Genomic DNA, 19,639 nt, shown 5'->3' with positions numbered 1-19,639 from the left:
ATCGAGAGCAATGCTTATAAGAATGCTGTCACACATGGCTTTCTTATGCCACCTTGAAAGTCCCATATCAGGAGAGGGTCATGAAAGGAGGAGAAGTGTATAGGAAAAATTCAACTTTTTTTTTTTTCTTAATCTACTCCTTCTTTTGGCTGCATAAAAACCTGCATCAGAGTAACGTGCGAAAACTTGCGATAAAAGTCTGATTTATTAAAAAATCTATTGTTTATCCCGCACGGTAACCACCATCACAAAGCCAACCAACCCTTCTTCTGGTCACCAAGAAAAAAAATAACCATAATCACACTGACCCACAGAATAAAGTTAAGATGACATTTTTGGTGTACGCTCTATAAAAAAAATACCCCCCCCCCCCCAATGGTGAATTTGAGTTTTTTTCCCCCATTGCATCCCAGTACATTATATGGTATGTAAAACAGTATCCTTTAAGAATACAACTCGCCCTGCAAACAACAAGCCTTTGGATGGCTATGTTGACGAAAAATAAAGAAGTTATGATTTTTTTTAGTATGCGAGGAGAAAAAAAACATCACAAGTAAAAAAAACAAAAACGGCCCATGTCCTTAAACAGATTGTACCAGGATCATAAGTTATCCTCTCGGCACAGGATAGGGGTGTCATGTCACTCATACTCCTCAGTGCGGGCTTACTGCCGTGAGGAGGGGACTGAATGGAGTACTGGTCATGCAAGTGCGCTGATGCTCCATTCACTTTCAGTGAGACTGCGGAGATATCCGAGCGGCCAGCGCTTGGGTAGTTCTGTCAGCCCCATTAAAATGAATGGAGTGCTGATCACACATGCTTGGCCAGGTCTTCATTCATTCGGAAGCAACCCCGGCAGTGACAGGCAGAGGGGCACATGGGACCCCCGTTCTCAAGATCAGTGGGGCTCTCAGCGATGAGCCCCCTACCAGCCTGTGAGTTATTCCCTATCCTGTGATTCAACCCCCTTTTAAGGGGTTAAACACTCTGATGGGTTGTGTGGAAGCAGTTTGCCCAAAGAGTCTTACTGCAAGTGTTCTAATAGTAATTATGGGATGCCAGTGGTACATCTCATCTCTATACACTACATCCTTGTACATTGACATAGGAATGTGTGTACATGTTTGCGTGTTCCTATTCATATATGTAGCTGAACTCTGCACAAGCGCTCTTTGTTCTCCTTACAAGTCTGCATTTTGTCTCTTCCAGGATTAGCGGTGCCCTCCGGTGACCCTGGCTGCCCGCTCACCCCTCACCTCTCTCCCATGTAACTGGAAATGCCTCCATGGCGGCTCGGCTTCTAATACATTCCAATCCCAGGGAAAAATAAACTCAGGCTAATTGTTTACATACTCCCGGCATTCCTGGCCCACCGGAAACTGGATCCTTGTATACCACAGGAGCCGCCATGGGCTCTGGGCACGCGGCATCCCCTGACTTCTGGTGCCATCTCTAGAGCACTTGTGTGTGTGATCCTCCATATATTGTGGCATTATAAGCACAGCGGTCACATCCCGCTCTTTACTAACCTGTTTACAAGTCATACATAACTGCATGAGTGTATTCTAGTGACTTCCCTGCTAGCCAGTGTAGAGGAACAGATCTAATGAGATGCCCGGGTGCCACCCTGTCTAATGTTTACCTGCCATGTAGAAGCCATATATTTTACTAACACAGGGACCACTTGTGGCACTGCCAAATGTGCCCTGCAGAGCAGGGTCTGCCTTATCCTTCTAATAAAACTGTCAAAACATCACAGTGTACCGACTCTTGTGTCTGCGGCAAATGGGTAAGGCGAAAGCGAATATATGGCGTTGTGGAAAAGTCAATTTATATAAAGGGTAACAACTCCGATACAGGACGTAGGGTCAGGCATGATCCTTGGTTGAGACCCTGTCAAAATATGTACTATCCCACCAAAAGTATTTGGACACCCCTATCAGTAGAATGGATCGTGTCTTATGTAGCGTGGTTTAGGACACGTGACATATTAATAATATGTAGCTCCTTGGAGGTGTCAGCCATAGTATGTGACAAGAACTACATGCTATTAGATATGCGGGTTATGTCGCTGCACACAAGCCGTCAATCACTAAGCGCAAAGCATCAGCCCGTCTTCAGTGGTGTAAGCAGCGTCGTCATTGGACAGTTGAGCAATGGGAGAACGTTCTATGGAGTGATGAATCACACTGCTCCATCTTCACATCAGATGGATGTACCTGGGTGTGGAGGATGATCAGGAACGTCTTTTACCTAAGTGTGTTGCGCCAACAGGTAAGTACGGCGGAGGTTCTGTTATGGTCTGCTATGGGATGAGCTACACGGTATGGGCTCGGTCCGTTGGTTGTAGTGACAAGAATCATGAACACGGAGGTGAACCCTGACATCCTAGACAATAATGTGGTAATACTCTGGCAATGGTCGGCTTTTTCTCCAACAATGCAATGCACATTGTCACACATCCAATGCTGTTTTACGTTGGTTTGAGCATATGGATGTTCCATGATTGGACCGGCTGCACCGACCTGAACCCTATTGAACATCTTTGGGATGAACCAGAAGATCAGGCCAGGAAATAGGAACAGCATCCATCTTCTTTGAGAGAACTTGCCAGACATTTGCAGGGTGAGTGGAGGGAAATGCCAACTGAACTGTATCAGACATTAGTAGAAAGTATACCACGGAGAGTTATATGTATATTCAATCTTTCTCTGACCTCTGGCATCTTTCCCTCTTCTTTCAAACACGCCATCATATCCCCACTGCTAAAGAACCCGACGCTTGACGCGACTGATGCTGCCAACTACCGACCCATCTCAAACCTCCCCTTCATCTCCAAACTACTAGAACGCCTAGTTTACTCTCGCCTTGTAAGCTATCTATCAGAGAACCCTCTCCTCGACCCCGTACAGTCTGGCTTCCGACCCCAACACTCGACAGAAACTGCCCTTACAAGGGTATCCAATGACCTACTGACAGCCAAATCGAGGGGCGATTACTCCCTACTGATCCTCCTCGACCTCTCTGCAGCATTTGATACTGTTGACCACAAACTCCTCCTCAGTATGCTTTGCTCCATTGGCCTAAATGACACTCCTAGGTCTCCTCCCACCTATCTGACCGCTCTTTCAGTGTTTCCTTTGCTGGCTCTACCTTCCCTCCTCTTCCTCTTGCTGTTGGGGTCCCCCAGGGCTCGGTCCTCGGCCCCCTTCTTTTCTCTATCTACACAGCTCCTATTGGACGAACCATTAGGAGATTTGGCCCCCAATACCACCTTATCCTGATGACACCCAGCTATACACCTCTTCCTGTTACATCTCTGCACCTTTCCTCCAAAACATCACCGACTGTCTGTCTGCTGTCTCCAACACCATGTCCTCTCTCTACCTAAAACTGAACCTCTCCAAAACTGACCTTCTGGTGTTTCCACCCTCCACTAACCGCCCTCATCCTGACATCTCCATCTCAGTGTGTGGCGCCACCATAACTCTTAGACAACATGCCCGCTGCCTTGGGGTCATATTCAATTCTGATCTTTTACCCCCTACATCCAATCTCTTGCCCGAACATGTCCGCTGCACCTCAAGAACATCGCAAGAATCCGCTCTTTTCTCACTGTAGACATGCTAAAAACGCATATTATTGCCCTCATCCACTCACGGCTCGATTATTGTAACTCGTTGCTGATCGGCCTTCCCTGCTCCAGACTCTACCCTCTCCAATCCATCATGAATGCAGCAGCCAGGCTCATCTTCCTGTCCAGCCGGTACTCGGACGCCACTGCCCTGTGCCGGTCACTGCACTGGCTGCCCGTTAGATACAGAATACAATTTAAACTCACTACCTTCATCCACAAAGCCCTCCACAGTGCAGCGCCCCCCTATGTTGCCTCCCTCATCTCAATCCATCACCCAGCCCGGGCTCTCTGCTCTGCTAACGAAACCAGATTGAGCGCCCCTTTCATTCGAACTTCTCATTCCCGCCTCCAAGACATCTCCAGAGCAGCATCGGTCCTCTGGAACGCACTACCAAAGGCTACGCGACCAATCCAGGACTCGCAGAACTTCAGGCGTGCTCTAAAAACGCACCTCTTCAAGGAGGCATACCACATGCCCTAAACAAACTCCTTTGTACGCCACCTGATAACATGCTCCCTGACCTACTGACTGCAGTTCCTGCTAGCCATCATAAACCGCTCCTGCAGTCATACCGTTTCTGCCGTCACATGGCCAAATATCTGACCATTGTCTATGTGTATAGCATCCCTCACTCTCGATCCCCCCATACAGTGCACATCTCCAGCCCTTTACCTTCTGTATCACCCCATTACTTGTCGTATGTAAGCTTGTTGGAGCAGGACCCTCACCCCTATTGTTTCCATCAACTGATAACTATGTAACCGTGGTTCTGTAATTTTTGTATTTTTTGTCTTTCTGTATTCCCCATGTAAGCGCTGCGGAATATGTTGGCGCTATACAAATAAAGATTATTATTATATTATCCATTAAATAGATGCCCTTATGGCCTACAGGTGACAAATGCCACTGTTGGGCTTTTTTCAGACTGGGCTCTTGTATCAGCGTTGGTTCCATCTCCACTATCCATATACTATTCATGAATAGGGATGGAAAGCAGGATGGAACTACAGGGGTTAATATGTGAGATGGAGACCTCTTCAGTTTCCGTTTCACAGTTTCCATCTTAGTCAGGCCTTAAGGCAGGGGCGTAACTAAAGGCTCAGGGGCCCTGATGCAAAACATGAGCTGGGACCCCCCTCTATCTGTACCCGTACCCATACCTAAACCATGCTGCACAGAGACATACCTTGTAGCTTCTGGGCCCCAATGCAAAACCTGTAACAGGGCCCCCAACTATAATGCTTTATTCATAGTACTGGGCCCCCTATATGGAGAAGAGAGGCCTTATGGGCCCCCTAAGGCTCCTGGGCCCGGGTGCAACGGCATCCCCTACACCCTCTATAGTTACGCCCCTGCCTTAAGGGGAACATACCATCAACTATAAGCACCAGAAATTAAGTTATGGTGCTTATAGTTTAGATGATGTGGAGTTCAGAGACCCTCTTCTTCATACTCCTCCGATCCCCTGTTCCGGTGGTGTACGAAGTCAGCATGCACACACCAGCTTGACTCTTCAGAAGGCTGTGCATTCATCTCTATGGGAGTGTGTGGATAACAGATAACAGGAAGGAACGAAACCAGCGCTCAGTTGTAAAAACAGCGTGTAAAGAGCCGGGCCCAATGTCCATGGGCGGATCGGACTTGCGGAATCTGCGTGGAAGATCCGCAAATCAAGCCGCCCATAGTGAAATTAAGAGCGCGGATTTGATTTGCGGACTTTTTGGCCCAGAAAAAAATATCGCATGGACAGCTTCCATAAAAGTCAATGGAAGCCGTTGTGATAGACATGATGATTAGTTAGTATAAAATGTCTATCGATTTGTACTAAACTAGACGTATTATGTGTGTTTTGTGACTTCAGCCTAATGTGGAACTCTGCTGCATAAGGAAAGTTAAATCACAGTGTTATGTCATTGCTTGTGTTCATATTGAGTGTTTTCCCAGTCCTTCCCCATCCCCCCACACAGAATCTTCTTCAACAAAGAGATATCTACTTTCAGTTTCAGGTTCGAGCACATGTTTGTAAGACAAAGACTTGCTTATACATTGGAGTTGAGAGAAGGTGGGCAGGAAGGAGGGGGGATTCTATATGATCCGACAAATGAGAATCCTATATGTTACTGATGTAACCTGTTGCACGCCCATTGTATGCTTTACAATAAAAGGGGCTGTCTGGGTGTTTCTGACCAGAGAGCCATTTTGGATATGAGACTGATAGCTTGTGTCTGATCTGCTCGATGATGTGTGCACACTATACAATTTGGAAGCTACAAAATACCCCGAAACCTGCTGGAGAAAACCATATCCAGTTCACCGTCTGATCCACGGCCTGTCGCCAATCGTATTGCGGACTGGCCGCAGATTCCACAGGAAAGTAGGAGTTCAAAAAAAAGTGCTGTGCATGCGCAGACGCTGAAATAGAAGACCTGAACAGCATGCAGAAGACACGGGACAGGTAACCGCAGTGTCCTCGGCCGCAGGCAGGGTCTGATTCTGCTGCGGAATCCGATGCGCCCGTGGACATGAGGCCTTAGGCTATCTCGCTCGCCAACATGCATTTTCCTCGCGAATGTGAGGCGTTTTTATATCAAAACCGCCTTGCATCACTTTGGGGAAATAGTGATCCTCCGCTGCAGCGGCGTGTCTCCCGTTGTTTTCAATAGGGAGACCTCACATTGCACCTCATGTACCTAGCATGGGATGCAATGCTGCCACCTAAAATACGATCCGCGTGGATTTCATCTGCGGATTTCCACAGGGGATGCACTGCGAGACACAATGAATTTGATTTTTTATTGCTTGCGGGAGATCATAAGCAATAGGCCGCCTGCACACGGGCGGATATCCCGCGGCGGTATTTCCCGCGGGATTTCCGCCACTGAAAGTTTGCATAGGAGTGCATTACAATACGCACTCCTATGCAGACGGCCGCGGTTTGGCCGCGCGAAATCTCACGCGGCAAACAAACCGCGGCATGTCCTATTTTTGTGCGGGGCTCGCACTCACCCGGCCGCCGGCTCCGGTCTGCGCATGCGCCGGCTGCGCGGCAGCTGGAACATGAAAGAGCCGGGGCCGCCAGGCGCGGGTGAGTACGCGCTCGTCTCTGCAAGCTCTCGGGTCGGGTCCCGCGGCGAGAATTCTCGGTTTTTTTCTGCACGTGAAATCCGCAAATCGAATTAAGTCACATCCGCAGGTGTTAAATTCGATTTAATGGACCGCGGATGGCCAATGATTCCCTATGGGCAAACTTAACTGCGGATCTCTCCCGCGGAAACACGCACGGATATGCGAATTCTATTTTTCTAGTTGACATGAGGCCTTATGCAACAGTTGCAATCAGCTTTCATGCTAATTGTGGCTGTTAACTCCTTAAATGCTGTGATCGGAGATCCTGAGCCGTCCCTCCGTGATGAGACCGCGAGGGGCTGCCTGGGTGTCATGGTTGCCGGGAGCCTTCCGAAGGTCTGCAAGGCTGTCATTTATTTCTGCCTGTGTTAATAGAATGCCTGCAGAAATACAATATGCTGTAATATCGAAGTACTGCAGTATATGGTATAAGAGATCAAATGATAGCAGGTTCACGTTCCCATAGGGGGACTACAAAAAATAGTAAAAATGTGGAAAAAATGTTCATATTGTAAAAAATAAATGATACTTAGGCCACTCTCACACTTTTTTTTTACCACTGCGTTTTGAACGCAGCAATTATCGCATTACAACGTTCTTATTGATTTCAATGGGGCCCCGCAAACCTGCGCTCAAACGCGGTGTTTTCTAACACTGTCTGCTCTATATTGGCGCTTTTTTTGCGGTTTTTAAGGGACCTTTCACACGTGCAGAGACGCACCACCAGGCGCGGCGTGGCCGTAGTCACACCCTCTTTGTGCACACAATGCGCAGTGAATAGAACCCGTTGTTTGTTCACAAGCGTGTATTTTACGCGCGCAATTCTGCTGTGCCAAAAAAAATGCATGTTCTATCTTCTGCGTATTTACGCTGGAAAGTAGAACATACGAAACTAATTCGGACAATTAGCCACTTCAGTGTACGGGGCGGCGCGTGTGAAGCCGCAGCCCAGAGTGACCAATCAGGTGGTGGCTGTTATTTTCCAAGCTGTTGGAAAAAATGAAAGCTGATTGGTTGCTATGGGCAACTGCTCCACTCTTCTCTGTGGTAACCAAAGTATCCAATCACATCACTGATTGGTTGCTATGGGTAATATTCCGCGCCCCCTCCCCCTGCGCTCGGCCCCTGAGGTCTGCGCACGCGCAGATAACACTCGGCCTCCGCTGCGTACGGCTCAGCTCCGCCCACCACACAACTCCCAGAATTCAATTCTCCCGCTGGAACTACAGCTTTTCAAAATGGCGCCGTCACGTGGCCTCTCGGTGCGGTCATCTGACCGTGACGTCATCAAGGTCCTTTCACCTCGAGGAGAGGGATTGCAGCAGCCTTACATGCAACCTTGACGGCAGCGGAGCGACATGGTGAGAGAAAGAGCGCGTGTGTGCCGTCAGGGATTCTGCACTACAAGTCCCAGCAGCCCCTGCCAATGGTGACGGGTATGACTCTGCACCACAAGTCCCAGCAGCCCCGGGATGACCTGTTTATCTGCCCTCAATCCCTCCTCTTGTCACTTTTACCACAAACATTTATTTGAAGTGATTATCATGAATGGCAAACTATTATACAGTCTCTAATAATAACTGCCCTGTCGGCGCCATTGGGTTACCATGACAACAGCCTTACCCTAAGGAGATGCCTTGTCCAGTTCGCATTAGACAACAGTAGATGAAAATGGCCGATTTCAACCAAAACGGTCGTTCCACGATGGGAATTTAACAAGTGATAGTTTTCGCTGGCCGATGATGAACCGCCATATATAATAATAATAATCTTTATTTGTATAGCGCCAACTTATTCCGTAGCGTTCCTAGAAAAGCCCTGTCGTACGTCGCCCCTCCGGTCTCTGATTCGCAGCCGGTGATTTGCGTTCTGCGAATCCAAACCTATTTTTCGGGGCCGTGTTTTACATGTGCCCCATTGTGTCGTACTGCGTCACGCTATGGCGGCACGTCGGAAAGGTTTTTTCAGGGAACTGGCTCCCTTTCTTTAGTCCCCATAGGAGACTTGAGTTTATGGCTGTGTGATCGCTTACACCATATACTGCAGTACTCCAGGATTGCAGTGTAGGGTGTTTCTGACGGGCACGTCTTAGTAGGTAGAAACATTGGGGGAAAGGCCCCCGGCTGCCATGGCAACTGATCGGTGATCTGCTGACAAGGGCGCTGTTCAAGACCCCCAAACCTCAATGGGGCATTTAAAGAGTAAACCACTGCCGTCAGCATGAATGCTGCCGGCCATGTAGGGAGCAGACTGGCTGCCGATCCCACTCCATACAAATCCCGTACGCGTGAAGGGGTTAAAGGATGTAGTCATTGAAAGCCTTAAGAACACAACTATTTTTGGAGGGGTTCCTCGTCGTTGCGTTCCAAGAGCCCAAACCTTTTTTCAGCACCGTATGGGGGTTGTTTTTTGCAGGATGGGATTGTCCTTTTTTTTTTGCCCTCAGCTGCCATTGCATCACATTGTTCCCCCGGTGATCGTGTTGTGGGGTGACAGATGGATTGAGAGGAACCGCCTTCCTCTGTGTAACAACTTGGATGCTGCGGTTACTATTGACTCTGACATCTAAGGTGTTAAACGGGCTGGATCGGAGCCGTCTCCACCAGTCCCATAGACTTTGAATGGGGGCAGCAGTGCACTGCTTCTAGACTCCTCTTGAAGGTGACTCAGGACCCCCCTCTAGTGATCAGCGAGGCTCCATTGACTTTGGCAGGAACGTCTTTATGCGTGTTCTCCTCTAACCCTGTCTACATTGTCTTCCTTATAGGCAAAGTACTTGGTCCAGATCCTGGTAATGGGCGCACAGGTGGTGGGCCGGGCGTTTACAAGGGCCCTGCGCCAGGAGTTTGCTGGTAAGTGAGGATGGGCCTATATGGTGGGGGGATTGTCATACTGTATCTGCTTCTTACATGGTCTCTCCCAGCCAGCAGAGCAGCCGCAGAGGCCAGAGGAGGACGAGCTGGAAAAGAATCCGCTGCAGTCAGTAGCTTGTCGGGAATTAGCCTGCAGGAGGCGCAGCAGATCCTGAACATCTCCACTCTGGATCCCAAAGAGATTCAGGAGGTAAAGAACTGTAGAGCACCACCAAAAGACCTCGTGCCTGACGGAGAGCCTCTTATGTCACCTCATCTCCTAAGACACGGTTCTAGGAAACTACACACGTAGCAATTCCCTAATATGTTCTTTCATTTCAGATGGAAAAAACTCTCAGAATGACCTGCAGGGGGGGCTAGAGACATCTTGCAGGTTGTTATTGTCTATGTACATCCTGGGTGTGCAGGGTTTGCATGGAGCAGGATCCACAGCTGGTTCTGCTCCATACATGGCCGGTGCATGCTGAATGTGGCTGTTAACCCTTTAAATGCTGCTGTCAATTCTGATAGCGGCATTTAAATGACCTGATTGGCTGGTGTTTGGAGGTCCCAAATATTCCCCTTGCAATGAGATCGTGAGGTGCTGTTTGATTCTTATGACAGATGGAGGGCTTCTGAAAGCCCACCAGGGCTGTCGTGTATTTCTGCCTATTAAAATGGGCCTATAGCCTGTCCTAACAGAAATACCATGTACTGCAATACTGAAGTATTGCAGTATATGGTATAAGTGATCAAGCAATCACACATTCAAGTCCCCCTATGGGGACTAAAAGAAAAGCTAAAAGTAAGTGGGGGGAGGGGGGGGGGGGGGAGAAAAAGTAAAGGGTAAATATTTAGTATTGTCGCTTTCCTTAAGTCAGATCTAACAAGGTAATGCATTATTTATTCCCCATGGTGAGGATTGTCAGGAAAAAATACACAACGCCAGATGGGCGCTTCTTTTGGTTCTCTTCTTTCCCCCCCACCCCTCCCCAAGAAAAATGTAATAAAAAGCTATATGAACTCCAAAATGATATCTTTAGAAACTAAAGGGCGTCCTGCGTAAAACGACCCCTGACACAACTATATGGGTGGGGGAAAAATGATGGTGGTCTGAAGATGGCGACAGAAGACTTTTATACCTTTGCTATCGTCTTAATCACACTGACCCACAGAATCCAGTGCTGTCACTCTAAAAACACCTTCCCCTCAAAGATGGTGAAATTCCTTTTTTCCCCATTTTAATTCCATTGAGAAGTTTTTACAGTTTTTCAGTACATTAAATAGTAGCATTGAAAAATGCAACTCGTCCCACAAAGCCCGAGCCTTCATACAGCTTCGTCAGTGGAGAAAGAAGAGTTAGGATTCTTTGAATGTAGAGAGGAAAAACAAAAAATGTGGGGGTGGGGGGTCATTGAGTGGTTAAAACTCTGCTTCAGCGGTGATTCCAATCATAGTGTTATAGTTCCTCTCCTGCGAAATCCCAACCCTCATCCTAGGAGACTTCAACATCCCCACTAATGACCCCATCTGCCTCTCAGCTTCTATCGCTCACCTCCTCCCTTGGTCTCTCACAACTCACAGCCTCTCCCACTCACAGGGATGGCAATACTCTGTATGTTGGTCTTCTTCAGTCTCTGCTCTGCTTCCAACTTCACTAACTCCCCTCTCCCGCTCTTGGACCATAACCTTCTCTCTTTCTCTGTCAAGCTTCCTAGTATCTCTCCAGACCCTCCTACCTCGCGTACGTACAGGAGCCTCAGGCTATTCACACCCAAGACTTTGCTGAGTCTCTACAGTCCTCTCTGTCCCCCATCTCTCTCCTCACCTGCCCCAAGCTGGCTGCCGCACATTACAACACCGTTCTCAAACATGCCCTGGATGAAGCGGCGTCCCCCTTAACCCAAGCCATCCGATATAGACTGCAGCAACCCTGGCTCACGCCTCAAACGCGATTCATCCGTCGGTGCTCTAGGTGTGCCGAATGGCCGTGGAGGAAGTCTCAAGTCTGCAGACTTTTTCCACTTTAAATTTATGCTCAGAACCTACAACCTTGCCCTCCACCATGCCAAACAAGTCTACTTAACCTTTCTCGTCTGCTCACTATCTCACAACCCTAAAAGACTCTTTTACAGTTTCCATTCCCTTTTCAGCCCCAAACTGCAGCCCCCCGTGACAGATCTCGGTGCTGAAGAGCTGGCTGCTTACTTCAAGAAAAAAAAAATCAACGACATCCGGCAGGAAATAACCTCCCATTCCCAGATTAACCCCGACCCTAGTGTCGTCAGTACTGCATCTAGCTCCTGTTCACTCTCTGTACTTAGACCAGCGACAGAGGAAGAAGTCTCCATACTGCTCTCCTCCACTCGCCCCACTACCTGTGCTAGCGACCCTCTCCCCTCACACCACCTCCCATCCCTCTCCCCGTGAGTCATTTCCTACCTCACCACTATATTCAATCTTTCTCTGACCTCTGGCATTTTCCCCTCCTCATTCAAACTTGCTATCATATCCCCGCTGCTAAAGAAACCAACTCTTGACTCGACCAATGCTGCCAACTATCGATCCATCTCAAACCTCCCCTTCATCTCCAAACTACTAGAACGCCTGGTTTACTCCCGACTTATAAGCTATCTATCAGAAAACATTCTTCTTGACCCTCTACAGTTTGGCTTCCGCCCCCTACACTCGACAGAAACCGCCCCTGACTAAAGTGTCAAACGACCTACTGACAGCCAAATCGAGGGGCGATTACTCCCTTCTGATCTTCCTCGATCTCTCTGCAGCATTCAACACTGTTGACCACATACTCATCCTCAGTATGCTTCGCTCCATCGGTCTAAAGGACACTGCTCTCTCCTGGTTCTCCTCCTGCCTATCCGACCGCTTCTTCAGTGTCTCCTTTGCTGGCTCTACCTCCCCTCCTCTTCCCTTTGCTGTTGGGGTTCCCCAGGTCTCGGTCCTCGGCCCCCTTCTCTTCTCCAACTACACAGCCCCCATTGGACAGACCATCAGGAGGTTTGGCTTTCAGTACCATCTCTACGCTGATGACACCCAGTTATACACCTCCTCCCACAACATCACAGCACTATTCCTCCAAAATGCAACCAACTGTCTGTCCACTTTCTCTAACACTATGTCCTCTCTCTACCTAAAACCAAACCTCTGAAAAACTGACCTACTGGTGTTTCTGCCCTCCCCTAACCGACCTCATCCTGACATCTCCATCTCAGTGTGTGGCGCCACCATAACTCCTAGACAGCACGCCTGCTGCCTTGGGGTCATATTCAATTCCAATCTCTCCTTCACCCCCTACATCCAATCTCTGGCCTGAACATGTCAGCTGCTCCTCAAGAACATCACAAGAATATGCCCTTTTTTCACCATGGAGAAGCTCACTGTTGCCCTCATCCACTCTCGGCTCGATTATTGCAACTCTTTGCTGATCTGCCTCCCCTGCACCAGACTCTACCCCCTCCAATCCATCCTGAATGCAGTAGCCAGGCTCATCTTCCTGTCCAGCCGCTACTCGGACGCCTCTGCCCTGTGCTGGTCACTGCACTGGCTGCCCGTTAAATACAGAATTCAATTTAAACTCACCACCCTCATCCACAAAGCTCTCCACAGCACTGCGCCACCCTACATTGCTTTCCTCATCTCAATTCATCAACCAGCCCGTTCCCTCCACTCTGCTAATAAAATCAGACTGAGTGCCTCTTTAATTCGAACCTCTCATTCCCGCCTCCAAGACTTCTCCAGAGCAGCACCGGTCCTCTGGAACGTGCTACCAAATAATATCCGGGCAATCACTGACACAATGCACCTCTTTAGGGAGGCATACCACATCCCCTAAACTAAACTCCTCTGTCCTCCGCCTGATAACATGCTCTCTGTCCTACCGACTGCAGCTCCTGCTAGCCCTAATCAACTGCCCCCTGCAGTCATACCAATTCAGCCACTATACGGCCTGACCATTGTCTATGTGTATAGCATCCCTCACTCTCCACCTCCCCATACCGTGCACATCTCCAGCCCTTTACCTTCTGTATCACCCCACTATTTGTAGTATGTAAGCTCGTTGGAGCAGGACCCTCACCCCTACTGTCTCCATCAATTGATTACTTCAAATAACTGTGGTTCTATTTTCTTTTTCATTTCCCCTTTATTGTAAGCGCTGCGGAATATGTTGGCGCTATATAAATAAAGATTGTTATTAGTGTTAGTGCTACTTCACACTGGCGAGACAATCATGCGCTTTTTCTCGCGATCTGAGAGTGAGAATGCATTATTATACCAATGATTTTCGATGTTTTCACTCCTGCGATGCTGCGTGAAAAAAGCATCACAGCATGTCGTTTCTTTTTGCGATATCGCCCATTGTTTCCAATCGTGTCGGTGGAAGCCGCGTCGGCCCTATTGAAAACAATAGGAGAACATTGCGATCTCCTGTAGCGGCTGTGACTGCTCCGGCAGGGGATTTCAGTAGCCCTGCAGGCATGCGAGGCTGTCGCATCTAGGGGTTTCCACATGCCTCCAATGGGGCTGGCGCTGGAAATGAAGGAAACCCCTGCAGGAATGTGAGGCTGGGGTTTTGAGAAGGATGGCGAAGGCGATAATCAGGCCGTGAATCGCAGCCCTTGTCAGTGTGCATGAGCCCCAATACAGGGTTATTCAAAAAGAAGGACTAGATTTGGGGATTTAATTACAAACTAAAAGACGGCTACACAATCCACACCTCACTAAGAGGAGGAAGGTTCCAGGTTTTTTATGACTTCCCAGTAAGTTGCATTTTCTGCCACGTCGCAGCGCCCGGTGCCTTGTTTACAGTTTTACGGTCACTGAGGTGTGTATACATATACAACCAAGTTCCATAAATTCTCTGTGCGACTCCTAAACTTGCTTGTGACCAGGCGGCTGTTCCTGGAATTCACCTGGCCCTTAAACAATGGATTCACACTTAGCAAACAGAAGCACACAAAACGATTTCTCCTCTGGTGTCGCCATTTTATTATAAACTAAGCAAGAAGCCGCGCTGCAAAGTGGCAGAAAATGGAACTTACCGGCAGGTCATAAGAAGCCTCGCACCTTCCTCTTCTTCCTCTTCTCAGTGATGTGCGGATTGTGTAGCTCTCTTGTAGCTGGTAATTAAATCCCCCAAATCTGCTCCTTTTTGAATAACACTATTTGGGAATTGTTACTCATGCAATTGCCCAACGTCACTATATAATGTGGCTTTCCAGAGCAAAATGTTTATTAAGTGTATCGGGTTTCCAGCCGCTCGCTCCCCTCTATTACTGACAGTGGAAAGGATCTGAAACAAGTAAATAAAGCCTTGCGTACTTGCTGCAGCGTCTGCCGGGGACACGAAGGTCTAATCATTGTCCTTCTCTTCTAGAAATATGAACATCTTTTCAAAGCGAATGACAAGGCAGACGGAGGATCCTTCTACTTACAGTCAAAGGTGAGGCAGATTTAATGTGAAGCTCTCTCTTCGGCTCTGCTGTCTGGACACTTGGTTCGGAAAGCCCTTTAATCAGAGAATGTTTCCTATTTCTTCAGGATAGGTGATCAATCGTTGATTGGCTGTGGTCCGCTTGCAACCCTGACTGATCCGTTGTTTGTGCATTCACTATTAGTGCCAAAACAGTGTACAGAGCAGAAGCTCGCCCTGAACCCCTGTGTAGTGGCCGGCACTGGTTATTGCAGGCGCAGCAGCTGTTAAAATGAATGAGATGTGCCTGCAATGACCAGCCACTACACAGGGGGTCAGAGCCATCTGGTTGTGTTCCATACACTGTTTTGGCACTGACAGTGGGCACCCGAGCAGCTGATCAGATGGGGTCTATTGATGGTCTATCCTCAGGACAAAAAACATAACTGAGTGCTCCAGCGGCTCCCTGTTCAGCGCCGGTGCCCACCACCCAGAAGAAGGCAGTGGCTTTTTCTTGCTGCTCATTATGCATGTGACTAATCCCAGGCTTCAGTGCACATGGAAGAATTACTACTGAAGCCTGTGCTTGGCCGAGAATTCATGTGCACAGTGAACGGCATGTGCCCGCCAGCAGGCTGCTTCCAGGTTTCAAGTGGTGGGCATCGGGACTGCAGCGCTGGCCAGGGAACCATTGGAGCAAGCAAGTATGTAATTTTAATTTTCTTTATTTTACTGATTTTTAAAGTGCTGGAAAACCCCATTTAAGGCTACCTGCACAAAAACGGATTTGCGTTTCGGAATCCGCAGTTGGTGTCCGCACCGCGGATCTGCAGCAGAAGCCGCATACTATGCTATGAAAAAACGCTTTTTCCTGCACATTCGGGGAAACCAATTGTGGTTTTTCGCAAGCATTGGTAAAATGCTCCATTTTCGTGCACAGACGGCTTCCATTGAAGTCAATGGAACTGTTCAGCCCTCGGCCCGCCCACAATTGACATTGTGGACAGGTCGCAGATTCCGCCTCATCGCCTAGCACTGATGCGAGGGGAAAAAATTTGAAAAAAAATGTGTAAAGCGCATGTCTGATGGTGAGCCGTGCGGACCATCCGCAGTACAGATGAAGAAGAGAAAAAACAAGTGCGGGCACAGGGTCTGATGACGCTGTGGGATCCCGCGTGCAGCTGGCCTAAGTCCCCTTGTTGGACTAAAAATCTAAAATGTGTAATTTTGAAGATTGAAAAAAGGTTTGTTTTAAAGATCTAAGTAAATAACATATAATAGAACTATTAAAATATAGCAATATTTATCCCGCAAGCGAAACACTGTCAGAAATGCACCGTGCTGGATTTGCTGTGTGTTGATCAAAAATGGCACCAATGACAACTACAGCGCACCCTCCAAAAAAGCAAACCCTCTCACAGCTCCAGAAAGTTCTAGCACTCGATCTGGTGACACAAATCACATTTTATTTTAAGCTTTTTATTTTTTAAAAATGATAAAACCTACAAAATATGACTCTGCTGTCGCTGTAATCGTGCTGAGCTGCAGGATAAGGGTAATTTCCCTCGGTACCGGTGCCATTATGTCTCCACCGGAACTATAGGTAGAGCAATGGATTGGCCAGCTCAGTAACGGGGAACTCCCAGGGCACGCACCCCTGAGCTCCCGTCCTGAATACCTAGTACAGTAGAGCTCTTCCGTTCCCCGCATCAGTGGAGTCTGCAATAGCGGCAGATGTGCACATGCAGCGGTGGCCAGCTAAGTGACAACAGCGGACAGTGTGGCGGCGGCTGATGCCGCATGTTGCTTCCTCATGCATGGGGGGATGAAGCTCCCCAACTGGTGCACATAGATCTTCTTCAGGGTAGCACCCCACTGAGGCCGCAAGTCACTTCCTCCTCCTACCCGTAGCCACACACATCTAGAGATCCACAGGGGAAATTTCTCGGAGCTCCCCGCCAGGTGCACTTACAACTTGGGCGGAGTGGCACTGCCCCCACTTACGGCACATGTCTGTTCCTCGTCCAGGAGGCAGCTTTTGACTTGCTATGTGATTGGGGTGATGCATCCTGCTACAGTGGGGGGTCCTGCAAGCAGCATTTCTATTTCCCGTGAGAGAATCTGCAGTTGTGATCTTAATAGTACTACCTGTGAGAGAGAGACGACCCCCAGCATGCTTGAACTGCAGGGTTTCCAGAATAAGACCTACAGGAGGTGGACAATAATATGGAAATGCCGTACAAAATGCATGACTTAAAATCAGTCTTTACATGTCTTATTGAAATCTGATTTATAATCCCATGTAACTTAAGTAAAGGTAATATGACACAGATTCTGCCGGGCAGAAGGGATCATCTGCCCGAGCAACAAGGTTCCATTGGTCAGGGGTTTGAGCCACTTAACTGCTGTTACCAGCTGGCTCAAAAAATAACCCAGAGCAGAGCAAGAGGTGAAGTAAACACAAATTTGGCGGAATAGCTGTCAACCAAGCAGAGGTCAAAAGGGCAGTTCAGTGCTAATGGTTAAAATCCCATGCATTTCATATGGTGTTTCCATATTTTTGTCTGCCCACTGTACATACATACCTGCCTGTGGTTCGGACAGTGTAAACCTGGTGTGAACGTATCCTTATTCTACTGCATGCTGGATCTGGCCTTCATCAAGACCTGTATCTAGCTTCTGATCAGCCATGCTAGATGTACACTGAGATAAGCTTTTACCCTCAAAGGCCTTGAATGCATTTTGTTGAAATCTTCCTCCCAGTGTGAGTCTCCAGGCAGAGACACAACAACATCCACTATCTATTATGGGAAGTGGAGATGGAGCGATGGTGGATGTACCCCTATATACCCTGGATGGCCTCTTTATTAGAGGCCCCCATCTAGTAGTGTGTTGGACCTCGTTTGGCTTTCAGAACCGCAGCAGTTCGTTACGGCATAGATTCCACTAGATAATTAAATCGTTCTGGGGGAATGTTGGTGCATGCGGACAGGAGCGCTTATTGTAGTGGCTGTAAGTTAGAACATGTCAGCCCCTTCATCTGACAGGAAGGGGTCATCAATCCACGCTGCTTTTTAAATATTCTGACCTCCCACTAGCACGGTGCAGGTGATGTTTTTTCACAACTCGGTGATCTATTTTTGCTCTCTTTTGCCCCTTGGAGTCTCGCCTTTCTGTTTTTCTTAGCAGATGACTAGCTTGAGCGCCATTGTGTCTGCTTTAGCTCATCCGTGCTAAGGAACAGCGAGTTGTGCATTCAGACATATTAGTTGGAGCGCCAGCTTTGTAGTCAGCTGCAATTTGCTTGACTGTACAGCATCTATTGGCCAGAACAATTCTTGACATCCTCTTCGGACCCCTTTAGGCGACAAGCTGTTTCCGTCCACATGATCTTTTTTTCATTGGATGTTTTCTCTCAATCACATCATTCTTGTTGTACGAGAAAACCCCACAAGATTGGCCATGAAGTCCCGATCTATGAAGACTGGCCATGAAGTCCCGATCTATGAAGACTGGCCATGAAGTCCCGGCCCTCTAGTCTAGTGCCGATAACCGAGCCTCGTCGGATTTTCCCATCTAATGTGGATTCACACTGAAACTGATCTATGGAAAACTTGTCACATGATTTTATGCCGCAGTCCGGGGTCTAATTTCCGTACAAGGGAGGCTCAATCACGAAAGGGCCGGTGTCTCTTACAAAGTGGCCATTCATTGTATTACATTCCTTGCTTTGCTCTTCTGGGCCGGCCTTGTCCACATTGATCATGTGACCTCACCCGATCCTGTTTATTATACTTCTTTTATTAGGTGGTTCGTGCCAAAGAGAGACTGGAACAGGAATTACAGATCCAAAACAAAGCATCCAACTCGGAAGAGGAAGCCAAGACCACATGATGATGAAGACCCTCGCAGATGCCTCCTGCCTGTAGCCTGCATGGCTTCTGGAGTCTCTGTTCCATCCAGAGAGGACAGCACATAAGGTTATTCCCACTTCAGTCTATGGGAACGCCTTAATGTTGTAATTTATTACTGTGATGATAATAAAGCTTTCTATTTTTGTAAAGAGCCTCGCACAGGATGTCAGCTGTCACGGTGGCAGCCGTTAGGTCTGCTGGGAGTCCACAGAGCTCTTACAGAACGGATGGGAACGTAGGTTCAGCACTTATAATGGCTGCTTCCAGTCTGTCGCTGGTTACAGTCTCTTATTTCTGCTGCTCCTCACATGTCACATTAGGTCGTGTGTTTAAACCTTGAGACACGGCGGCTCCGGGACACCATGTTTTGAGCTGCCCAAGCCGTGTTTGGGCTGCAATAGTTCTTATGCTCACTTGTGACACGTGTGCCTCCCAATAAAGGAATCCTTTACCTAAAGTCATGTTTTCGCAGGTTTTTGGTCTGTCATTAGCAGAATCTAGCACTTGTTGGCCGCGTAGTTTTGCATTCGAGGCAGAGCTCATATGAATGGTGCCATTTCCTACAACTGACCCCTTATTCTAATCTTGGGCAACCTCTGTGATATCCAGTCACAACAGCATAGCACATGGCTCTGAGGAGATGCAGGTGAGGTCTGGACCTACTTTGGGATTTACAAG

The 19,639-nt window shown here is 48.2% G+C and overlaps 1 protein-coding gene across 3 annotated transcripts in view; it reads left to right on the top strand.

Annotated features, from left to right (window-relative positions):
- The window catches only part of PAM16 (presequence translocase associated motor 16), a 157,274-nt gene extending 137,856 nt beyond the window's left edge, over positions 1 to 19,418 (top strand). Inside the window, exons 1-5 of one of the 3 annotated variants that reach the window (XM_066576490.1) lie at positions 7,991 to 8,125; positions 9,532 to 9,616; positions 9,688 to 9,827; positions 15,012 to 15,077; positions 18,855 to 19,418. In XM_066576490.1, coding sequence (XP_066432587.1) covers positions 8,123 to 8,125; positions 9,532 to 9,616; positions 9,688 to 9,827; positions 15,012 to 15,077; positions 18,855 to 18,941 — 381 coding nt within the window. In that variant the 5' untranslated portion in view covers positions 7,991 to 8,122 and the 3' untranslated portion in view covers positions 18,942 to 19,418. Of the gene's footprint in view, positions 1 to 1,209; positions 1,755 to 7,990; positions 8,126 to 9,531; positions 9,617 to 9,687; positions 9,828 to 15,011; positions 15,078 to 18,854 lie in introns of those variants that run through there. The other 2 variants (XM_066576491.1, XM_066576489.1) reach the window with 2 other exon arrangements.
- The last annotated feature ends 221 nt before the right edge of the window (positions 19,419 to 19,639 follow it).

The sequence above is a fragment of the Eleutherodactylus coqui genome, chromosome 8, assembly GCF_035609145.1.
Source record: "Eleutherodactylus coqui strain aEleCoq1 chromosome 8, aEleCoq1.hap1, whole genome shotgun sequence".
Lineage (NCBI taxonomy): Eukaryota > Metazoa > Chordata > Amphibia > Anura > Eleutherodactylidae > Eleutherodactylus > Eleutherodactylus coqui.
The sequence above is the reverse complement of the archived record's forward strand: the minus strand, read 5'-3'. Positions and strand labels throughout refer to the sequence as shown.